Raw genomic sequence first — 10,108 nt, 5'->3', positions numbered from 1 at the left:
CCATCCCTGTCCCCATCCCTGTCCTTGTCCCCATCCTGTCCTGTCCCCATCCCATCCCTGTCCCCATCCCATCCGTGTCCCCATCCCACCCCTGTCCCCATCCCCGTCCCTGTCCCCGTCCCTGTCCCCATCCCACCCCTGTCCCCGTCCCGTGGCGCTCACCGACGCGGAAGCCGGAGCCGGTGAGGGTGTCGGCCGCGTGCCCGTTCTCGCCGATGAGCGTCATGTTGGAGCCGTGCTGGCAGGAGTCGCGGCAGAGGCCCTTCAGGCACGTCCGCCGGCAGATCAGCGGCGCGAAGACCACCTTGAAGCGCTCGCGGGCCACCGCCGCGCCCCCCGCGCCGGCCCCCAGCGCCGCCAGCGCCCCCAGCGCCACCCACAGCCCCCCCCAGCGCCCCATGGCGAGGGGGGCCCGGGCGCCGCGCTCCCCGGTGCCGGGGGGTCCTGGGGTCCCCGATAACGGGGGCGGCCTGGGTGCCGGGGGTCCCGGGTGCCGGGGGTCCTGGGTGCCGGGGGTCCTGGGTGCCGGGGTCCCCAGTGCCGGGGGTCCTGGGTGCCGGGGGTCCTGGGTGCTGGGGGTCCTGGGTGCCGGGGGTCCTGGGTGCCGGGGGTCCCCGGTGCCGGGGGTCCTGGGTGCCGGGGGTCCCGGGTGCCGGGGGTCCTGGGTGCCAGGGGTCCTGGGTGCTGGGGGTCCCCAGTGCCGGGGGTCCTGGGTGCCGGGGGTCCTGGGTGCCGGGGTCCCCGGTGCCGGGGGTCCTGGGTGCCGGGGTCCCCTCTGGGTCGGGGTCCTCGCCCCCCCCAAAAGGCGATGCCAAGCCGGGGGCCGGGGGCCCCTCTCTCGGGGGTCTCGGGGACGCCGGGGTCCCCTTTTGGGGGTCTTGCGGACACCGGGGCCCCCTCGGGGGTCTCTGGGGGGCCGGGGTCCCCTCGCGGACGGCGGAGGGGTTGGGGGGGAGGGGGAGCGCTTCCCGCCGCCGCCCGCGCGCCCGTCCCGTCCGGAGGCCCGGAATCTCCGCGGGATGGGGGGATGGGATGGGGGGGGGGTGGGGGCCTGGGCTCCCGCTGGAGCGGGGGAGGGTGGGCGGGGAGCGGGCGCTGGGTCCTCTCCAGGAATTGGGGGGGGTGGGGGGGGGTGGGGAGGGGCGTGGGGAGGGGCGTGGGGTGGGGGAGGGGCGGGACCCGGATGCCCGGGTCGGCGTCCAGCGGCGGAGATCGCAGGGGGGAAAAAAGCGGGGGGGGGGGGACCCCCTGGGGGGAGGGGAGGGGGTGGGGGAGGGGCTGGGGGAGGGGCGCAAGGAGGAGGCGGGGCTGGGGGTCGCAAGGCCTTTATTTGGTCGCCCCCGCCCCGTCAGCGCTAACGGGGGGGGGGGGGGGGGGGGGGCACCCCCCCTTCCAGTGTGTAATGACCCCCCCGGGGGCGGGGCCTCCCACTTTCCCCACCAATGGGGGCGGGGCTCCCAACTTTCCCCACTGATGGGGGCGGGACTTCCCGTTTCCCCCCAAAAAGGGGCGGGACTTCCCATTTTTCCCCCAAAAAGGGGCGGGACTTCCCGTTTTCCCCACCAATGGGGGCGGGACTTCTGCTTTTCCCCACCAATAGGGGTGGGACTTCCCATTTTCCCCACCAATGGGGGCGGGACTTCCTGCCGTAGACGGTGTCCCCGCCCTGACAGAGGCGGGACATCCTGTAATGCCCTTTGCTTTGACCAATGGGGCGCCCGGGCCTTCCTCGGCCGCCAGCTGTCCGTCACGTCACAGAGGCGGGACTTCCTGCGTCGCCCTTCCCCCCTCTCCGTCCGTCCGTCACGGGCGTCGCCGTCCCTCATTGGTCGTCGAAGGGGTCGCGGGGGCGGGGCCAGGGGTCGCCGGGGGGCGGGTCCCGCCGGGGCCCCGCAGAGACGAAGCTCCAGGGGTCGATGCGGGGGCGCATGGGGGAGGGGCGGGGCCGCGCCGTGGGGCCGGGGGGGGCGGGGGGGCGCGGGGAGGGGGGCTGGGCAGCGCCGCGCCTGGGGGGCGGCGGGGGGTGGGGTCAGGGGGGCCCCACGGCACCCCCACCCCCCGACCTGCCCCACAGAGCCCCCCAGCCGCCCCCCAGCTGCCCCCCAGGCCCCATAACTGCCCCCCAGAGCCGCCAGCTTCCCCATAACTGCCCCACAGGCCCCATAACTGCCCCATAGCTGCCCCCCAGAGCCCCCAGCTGCCCCATAGCTGCCCCACAGGCCCCATAACTGCCCCATAGCTGCCCCCCAGAGCCCCCCGCTGCCCCATAGCTGCCCCACAGGCCCCATAACTGCCCCATAGCTGCCCCCCAGAGCCCCCAGCTGCCCCGTAAGTCCCCCACAGGCCCCATAACTGCCCCATAGGTGCCCCACAGGCCCCATAGAGCCCATATCTGCCCCACGGAGCCCCAAAACCACCCCACGGATGCCCCAACCACCCCATAACCACCCCCCAGACCCCTGAACCGCCCCATAACTGCCCCCCAGCCCCCCCAAGCCTCCCCTTGCTCCCCCCCAGCCCCACTTACCCCACGCGGGGGTCCCAGCGCCCGGGCTCAGCTCGCGGGGTCTCCGGGCACCCAAGGGCGACGGCTGCAGCACTGGCTCGGGGGTCCCGGGGGTCCGGGCACGGCTCAGCTCGGGGGTCCCAGGGGTCCCGGGGGTCCCGGGGGTCCGGGCACGGCTCAGCTCAGGGGTCCCAGGGGTCCGGGCTCCCCCTTGCTCAGGGGTCCCAGGGGCCCGGGGCCAATTCAGCTCCAGGGTCCCGGGGGTCCGGGCTCGCCCCTGCTCGGGGGTCCCAGGGGCCCGGGCCCGACCTGGGTCTGGGGTCTCGGGGGTCCGGACTCGGCTCGGCTCAGGGGAGCCAGGGGTCCGGGCCCGACGCGGCTCGGGGGTCCCGGGCGAGCTCAGCTCCGGGGAGCCGGGGGTCCGGGCCCGGCTCGGCTCGGGGGTCCCGGGCGAGCTCAGCTCCGGGGAGCCGGGGGTCCGGGCCCGCCCCGTCTCGGGGGTGCCGGGCGTGCGGGCAGGCCGGCGGGGGGAGAGGCGGAGGAGGCCGGGCGAGGGCGGGGGGCTGCGGGGGGTCTCGGCGGGGGAGAGGTCGCGGCCGAGCCCCAGGGACGCCAGCAGGGCCGAGCCGCGCAGCAGCGCCCGGCGCAGCAGCCGCGGGGTCCCCCCGCGCTCCCCCCGCCCCTCCTCGGCCTCGGGGGTCCCGGCCTCACCTGCGGGAGACACGGGGGGGGGGGGGTGAGGTGGGGCGGGACCCCCGGGACCCCCAAGGCGACCCCGGGACTCACCGTTGGGGGACGCGTCCCCCGGGCTGAGCTCGTCGGCGTCCAGGTACCAGGTGGTCTCCTCCGGCCGCAGCCTCCGCCTGCGGGGGGGCCCAGGCGTTGGCGGGGGGACGGGACGGGACCCCCGGACCCCCCGGACCCCCGACACCCACCTGCCGTTGGGGGCGCCGCCCTTCCCCCCGCGCCGCTCCGGCCCCCCGAGCCCCCGCGGCGGCGGCTCCTCCTCCTCCTCCGGCTCCACTGGGGGGGGTGGGGGTAAGAGAGGGCGTGACGTCATCCCCCAGGCGGCGTGACGTCAGGCCCGACGCAGCGCGCTGCAAAACGCTCCCGCGCCCCCTTGGTCGTGATGTCACGCCCCGCCCAACGATCCCAGCCACCTCGCTGATGTCATTTCCTCCCCCTTCTCTTCCCGCTTGCTCGTGACATCATTTTCTCCACCTGCTGCCTGGTGACATCACTCGCCAACAACCGTGACATCACCACCCAGGGCTTCCCACCCAACCAGGGCTGCGATCTCGCTTCCCGGCAAGCGTGACATCACTGCCCGCACCTCCCTGATTGGCCGTCCCCCCCCCCGCCCCGGCGCGATGACGTCACTCACGCTGGATGGCGCGCAGGCGGGGGAAGGGGGGCGAGGCCCCCCCCGGCCCCTCCTGGGGGTCGCGGCCTCGGGGGTCCCCCCCCGGCGCAGCCTGGACCGTCAGGCGGTGCTTGAAATCTGGGGGGGCAGAGGGGTCAGCGGGGCCCCCAGCCCCCCAAAACCCCCCAGACCCAATGGCCCCCCCAGCCCCCCAGAACCCCAAAGCCCCCAGCCCCCCAAAGCCCCCAGACTCAATTTCCACCCCCAGTCCCCCCTCAGCCCCCAGCCCCCCAAAACCCCCAGACCCAATTTCCACCCCCAGCCCCCCCGAAGCCCCCAGCTCCCCCAAATCCCCCAGACCCCTCAGCCCCCCAACGTCCCTGATCCCCAAAAGCCCCCGGCCCCCCCAAAGCCCCCAGACCCCCTAGCCCCCCCAAAGCCCCCAGCTCCACAAAACCCCCATCCCCCCCAAAGCCCCCAGACTCAATTGCCCCCCCAGGCCCCCCAAAGCCCCCAGCCCCACAAAACCCCCAGCTCCCTGCACCCCCCAGCTCCCCCAAAGCCCCCCCAGCCCCCCCAAAGCCCATGGCCCCCCCAAAGCCCCCCCAGACCCCCCAAAGCCCATGGTCCCCCCCAAGCCCCCCCCCCCCCCCGTACCCTGGGGCATGCCGATGAGGTCGGCGGGCCGGCGTGGCCGGCGGAAGGGGGGTCGCCGTCGTTTGGGGGCCGGGGGGGGCCGGGGGGGTCCCCGCAGCATCAGGCTGAGCTCCCGCTCCAGCACCTCCAGCTCCCGCTGGGCCACAGCTGCCTCCCGCTGCCGCAGCGCCTCGGCCTGGCACCGCTGCGCCCGCGACGCCCGCGCCACCGCCTCCTCCCGGCTCCGCAGCTCCTGGGGGGATGCGGGGGGACGCGGGGTCACGGGGGGACACGGTGTCATGGGGGGACACGGGGATGGACCAGCCGTGAGCTGCACTGGGGCAGGATCAGGCTCCCACTGCAGAGCTTGGAGGTCCCAAGGGGGTCCCAGGGGTCCCAAAGGGGTCCTAAGGGGTCTGAGGGGGTCCCAAGGGGGTCCTAGGGGTCCCAGAGGGGTCCTAAGGGATCTGAGGGGGTCCCAGGGAGTCCCAGGCGACCCTAGGGAGTCCTAGGGGGTCCTAAGGGGTCTGAGGGGGACCCAAGGGGGTCCTAGGGGTCCCAGAGGGGTCCTAAGGGGTCTGAGGGGGTCCCAAGGGGGTCCTAGGGGTCCCAGAGGGGTCCTAAGGGATCTGAGGGGGACCCAAGAGGGTCCTAGGGGTCCCAGAGGGGTCCTAAGGGGTCTGAGGGGGTCCCAGAGGGTCCTAGGGGTCCCAGAGGGGTCCTAAGGGGATCCCCTGGGGGTCCCAGAGGGTCCTAGGCGTCCCTGGGGGATCCCAGAAGATCTGAGGGGGTCCCAAAGTGTCTTAAGTGTCCTAGAGGATCCTAAGGGGTCTAAGGGGGTCCCAAGGGGGTCCCAAGGCATTCTTGTGTCCCGGGGGGGGGTCCCAGGGAGTCCCAGGGGAGTCTGGGGGGGATCCCAAGGGGGTCCCAGGTGTTTGGGAGGGTCCTGGGGGTCCCGGGGGGGGGTGGCACCTTCTCCCGCGCCCGCAGCTCGTCGAAGAGCCCCTGGATCTCGCGGCGCCAGCTCTCCTGCAGGGAGTGGAAGGACTCGGGGGGCCCCAGCCCCCCCGGCTCCAGCCCCGACAGCCGCCGCAGGATGGCCCCGAAGCCCGGCCGCCGGTGGGGGTCCTGCTCCCAGCAGGCTGTGGGGGCACCCAGGCGTCGGGGGGGGGGGGTGTCCTGGGGGTCCCTGGCACCCTCCCATGACCCAGGGGGGTCCCACTGGGGACCCAGGTGTTGAGGGGGGCTCCCGGGGGTCCCTGGCAGCCCCCCGTGACCCGGGGGGTCCCACTGGGGACCCAGGCATCCGGGGAACCCCACCCAGGACCCCAGAGCTCCAGGCACCCTGCACCCCCCCAAAACCCCCCCACCCACGGACCCAGGCATCCGGGTGCCCCCAGCCCCAAAAAGGACCCAGGCATCCGCCCCCTCCTCCCAGCCCCCCAAGAGCCTGGGTACCCCCAACCCCACAAAGGACCCCCTGGACCCCCCCAGCCCCCCAAGTCTCTGAGCACCCCCAGCCCCACAAAGCACCCAGCCCCCCAGGGCCCCCCCAGGTGCCCGAGTACCCCCCAAAGGCCGGAGCCCCCCCGGTGCCCCCCGGGACCCCCGGACCTGCCATCAGCTGGGCGAAGGGCTGGGGGCAGGTGGAGGGGATGGGCAGCGTCAGCTTGTTGACGGCCACCCCGTAGGCCACCGCCAGCCCGTCGATCCCCCGGTACGGCACCTCTCCCGTCAACAGCTCCCACAGCAGCACCCCGTAACTGGGGGGGGAGCAGGGGGGCGTCAGACCCCAGACCTGCTCTGACACCTCCCCGAACCCCCAGGGACCTGGGGGCCCTCCAACCCCCCCACCCAGGGACCCAGGGGTCTGGGCACCCCAGGACTCAGGAGTGGGCATCCCTATCCTTTCCCAGGACCCCCACCCATGGACTCGGCCATCCAGACATCCCAGGACTCAGGGCTGGGGGTCTCCATCCTCCCCCAGGACCCCCCACCCATGGACCCAGGCATCCAGGCACCCCCCAAAGCCCCCCACCCATGGACCCAGGGCCCTGGGTGCCCTCCAACCCCTCTACCCAGGGGTCCGGGCACCCCAGAACTCAGGAGTGGGGGTCCCCATCCTTCTCCAGGACCCCCAGGACCCGCCACCCATGGACTCAGGGACCTGGGTGCCCTTCAAGCCCCCACCCAGGGACCCCAGGACCCCCCACCCATGGACCCAGGCATCTGGGCACCCCCCAAAGCCCCCCACCCATGGACCCAGGGACCTGGGTGCCCTCCAAACCCCCCACCCAGGGACCCCAGGCACCCCCAGGACCCCCACCCATGGACCCAGGGACCTGGGTGCCCTCCAAACCCCCCACCCAGGGCCCCCAGACCCCCCCACCCAGGCACCCAGGGGTCCGGGCACCCCAAGACTCAGGGGTGGGGGTCCCCAGGACCCCCGGGCCCCCCACCCCGTGCGTCACCTCCAGACGTCGCTGCCCTTGGAGAAGGTGGAGGCCTTGATGACCTCGGGCGCCATCCAGGCGTAGGTGCCGGCCGCGCTCATCTTCGTCGTCCGCTGCCACTCACGGGCGAGGCCGAAGTCGGTGATCTTCAGCGTCTTCCCGCTGACGTCGTCCCCCTCCACCGGCTGTGCCAGCAGCACTGCGGGGGCGGCGGGTGAGGGGACCCCGGCCTGCGGGACCCCCCTGCCCTGGGGACCCATCGTCCCGGGGACCCCGGTGTCCAGGACCCCCCGCCCTGGGGACCCCGGCGTTTGGGACCCCCTGCCCTCGGGACCCCCAAGGGGCTCCGGGGTCCCTCTCTGCCCCACGGCCCATCGCAGGGAGGAGCTGGGGGGTCCCAATGCCCCATCGCACATAGCACCCATGGGTGCTCCCCCACCCCATTACAGGGTGCATCCCCCCCCCCCCATCGCACATAGCACCCATGGGTGCTCCCCCACCCCATTACAGGGTGCATCCCCCACCCCATGCCCCCCTCCCCATCGCACATAGCACCCATGGGTGCTCCCCCACCCCATTACAGGGTGCATTCCCCCCTCCCTGCACCTCATGTTCCCCTCCCCATCGCACATAGCACCCATGGGTGCTCCCCCACCCCGTTACGGGGTGCGTCCCCCCCTCCCCGTCGCACAGAGCACCCAAGGGTGTGTCCCCCATTGCACAGCGCACCCATGGGTGCCCCATTACCCCACTGCACAGTGCATCCCCCACCCCGTGCCCCCCTCCCCGTCGCACAGAGCGCCCCTGGGTGCTCCCCCCCCCCCGTACGGGGTGCGTCCCCCCTCCCCGTCGCCCAGACCGCCCCCCCCCCCCCCCGGGCTCACCGTTGCTGGACTTGAGGTCGCGGTGGATGAGGGGGACGGGGGTCCCGGCGTGCAGGTACCGCATCCCGCGGGCCACCTGCCGGGCCCAGTCCAGCAGGACGGCGGGGGGCACCCTGCGCCCAGCCAGCGCCCGCGAGAGGGGGCCCCCCGCCGCGAACTCCATCACCAGGCAGAGGTGGGGGGGCTCCAGGCAGACGGCGCGCAGGGCCACCACGTTGGGGTGCCGCAGGCGGGCGTAGAGCCGGGCCTCCCGCCGCAGGCTGGCCGCCCCCGCCGCCCCCGCGTCCCCCCGCGCCGCCTTCACCGCCACCACCTGCCCCCGCCACGTCCCCCGGAAGACCCTGCCGAAGCCCCCCGCCCCGATCACCTCCTCCAGCCGCAGCTCCCCGAAAGCCGCCCGCGCCGGCCCCCCGCCTGGCGGCGAGGGGGAGCGGGACCCCCCCGGCGAGGGGGGCGAGGGGGAACGGGACCCCCCCGGCGAGGGGGGCGAGGGGGAGGGGGAGCGGGACCCCCCTGGCGAGGGGGGCGAGGGGGAGGGGGAGCGGGACCCCCCCAGGAAGGGGGGGGAAGGGGAGCGGGACCCCCTTAGGAAGGGCGGGGAAGGGGAGCGGGACCCCCTTAGGAAGGGGGGGGAAGGGGAGGCCCGGCCCCGCTCCATGGGGTGCTCCCCCCCCCGGCCCCGGTGCTGGGCGGAGGGAGCTGGGGGTCCTATGGGCGCTCAAGGGGTCCTATAGGTGCCTGGGGGGGGTCTTATGGATGCTGGGGGGGGCGCTATGGGCGCCCAGGGGGTCCTATGGGCACCTGAGCGGTCCTATGGGTGCTCAGGGGACCCTATAGCTCCTAGGGGTCACCGGGGTCACCGGGGGCCCTATAGGTGCTGCCTGCAGGGTCTGACGGCCCCTATGGGGGGCTATGGCTCCTGGGGGTCACCGGGGGTCCCCACGGCTCCCTATACCTTACCTGGCTCTCTAAGGCTTCTACAGGTCCCTTATAGATTATCACAGTTCTGAGGGCTCCCTGTTGGTGCTCTGGGTCCCTATGGCTCCTATAGATCCCTACGAATCACTGCGGGTCCCTATAACCTCTATAGCTGCTTATTGCTCCTATAGCTCCCTGTAGGTCCCTATGGTTCCTACAGGTTCCTACAGATCCCTGCCGATCCCTGCCAATCCCTGTGGTCCCTACAGATCCCTGCGGGTCCCTATGGACCCGTTAGCTGCCTGTAGGTCCCTATGGTCCCTTTTGTTCACTGGGGATCCCTAGGGGTCCTTATAGCTGCCTGGAGACCCCTATAAGTCCCTGGGGGTCCCTATGGATCCCTGTGGGTCCCTATAGGCCCCTGGGGGTCCCTATGGATCCCTGCGGGTCCCTATAGGCCCCTGGGGGCCCCTACAGCCCCCCCCGGCCGCTACAAGCCCCCGCGGGCCCCCGGGCCCCCTCCGCCCCCCCCCCCGCCCCCGCTCCCCTCCGCCGCCCCCGGGCCCCTCCGCCCCGTCCCGTCCCCGCCTGGTCCCCGCCGGTGCCCCCCGCGTCCCGGGGGGGGGGGGGGGGAAGGAAGCGGCGTCCGGCGGCGTCCCCGGGGCAGGGGGATGAAGGGGGGCGGCCCGGGCGCCCTGCGGGTTCCCCCGGGGTCGGCGGCGGTTCCCCCCCCGGCCCGGCCCGGCCCGCGCTGGCTGGAGGCGGCCCCGGGAAGGCGGAGCCGGGACATTGTCACCGGGACAAAGGAAAAGGAACCAGGGCCGGACGGGGCGGGCCCGGACGCCTGGGCCCTCGGGGGGGGGGGGGGGGAACCGGACGCTCGGGCCCTCGGGGCGGGGGGGGGAACCGGAACCCTGCGACCACAGAGGGGGGGGACCGGAGCCCCGGGACCACGGCGGGGGGCGGGGGGAGGGAACCGGACGCCCGGGACCGTGGTGGGAGGAGAGACCCGAGCCCGGCGGGCCCGCGGCCTACACGAGGCCGAGGCCGAGGCCCGCCAACCCGCGGCCTACCCGCGGCCTAGGGCGGCGAGGCCTGCGGGGCGGAGCGGGGGCGGCCCCCGCCATGTGCGGGGCCCGGTTTGGGGGGGGTCCCGGTCCCGGTGCCGGTGCCCCCCCTCCGTTAAAGCCCCCTCCCCCGCCGCCGCCGCCGCCGCCGCGCATGCGCAGAGCCGCCCCCCCCCGCGGCGGCGCCTCACTTCCGGGTGGGCGTGGTGCGCGCGGCGCGCTCTCGTGGGGCGTGGCCCCGCCTGCGCACGCGCCCTGCGCCGCCCGCCCGCTGCGCGGCG

At 74.5% G+C, this 10,108-nt stretch overlaps 1 protein-coding gene across 1 annotated transcript; it reads right to left on the bottom strand.

Moving 5' to 3' along the window:
- Window positions 1-1,663: 1,663 nt before the first annotated feature.
- Window positions 1,664-10,021, bottom strand: MAP3K11 (mitogen-activated protein kinase kinase kinase 11). The gene is made up of 10 exons (XM_087735319.1): window positions 7,843-10,021; window positions 6,977-7,157; window positions 6,120-6,268; window positions 5,478-5,647; window positions 4,527-4,758; window positions 3,891-4,007; window positions 3,442-3,529; window positions 3,293-3,369; window positions 2,528-3,217; window positions 1,664-2,006 (listed from the first exon to the last, which is right to left on the bottom strand). Exons 1-10 carry the CDS (start codon window positions 8,498-8,500, stop codon window positions 1,804-1,806), a joined length of 2,565 nt encoding a protein of 854 aa, XP_087591445.1. The 5' UTR covers window positions 8,501-10,021; the 3' UTR covers window positions 1,664-1,803.
- Window positions 10,022-10,108: the final 87 nt, after the last annotated feature.

Source organism: Nipponia nippon, unplaced genomic scaffold, assembly GCF_047370975.1.
Source record: "Nipponia nippon isolate SJK-2023a ecotype South Korea unplaced genomic scaffold, ASM4737097v1 scaffold_55, whole genome shotgun sequence".
Lineage (NCBI taxonomy): Eukaryota > Metazoa > Chordata > Aves > Pelecaniformes > Threskiornithidae > Nipponia > Nipponia nippon.
The sequence above is the reverse complement of the archived record's forward strand: the minus strand, read 5'-3'. Positions and strand labels throughout refer to the sequence as shown.

Excerpts from the sequence above, each read along its gene's own strand:
- MAP3K11 (XM_087735319.1), bottom strand. The coding sequence starts at position 8,500 with ATGGAGCGGGGCCGGGCCTCCCCTTCCCCCCCCTTCCTAAGGGGGTCC. Across the intron at positions 7,158-7,842 it reads CGACCTCAAGTCCAGCAACG|TGCTGCTGGCACAGCCGGTG; the intron begins GTGAGCCCGGGG and ends CCGCCCCCGCAG. Across the intron at positions 2,007-2,527 it reads CGCTGGGACCCCCGCGTGGG|GCGCGGCGCTGCCCAGCCCC; the intron begins GTAAGTGGGGCT and ends GCCGCCCCCCAG.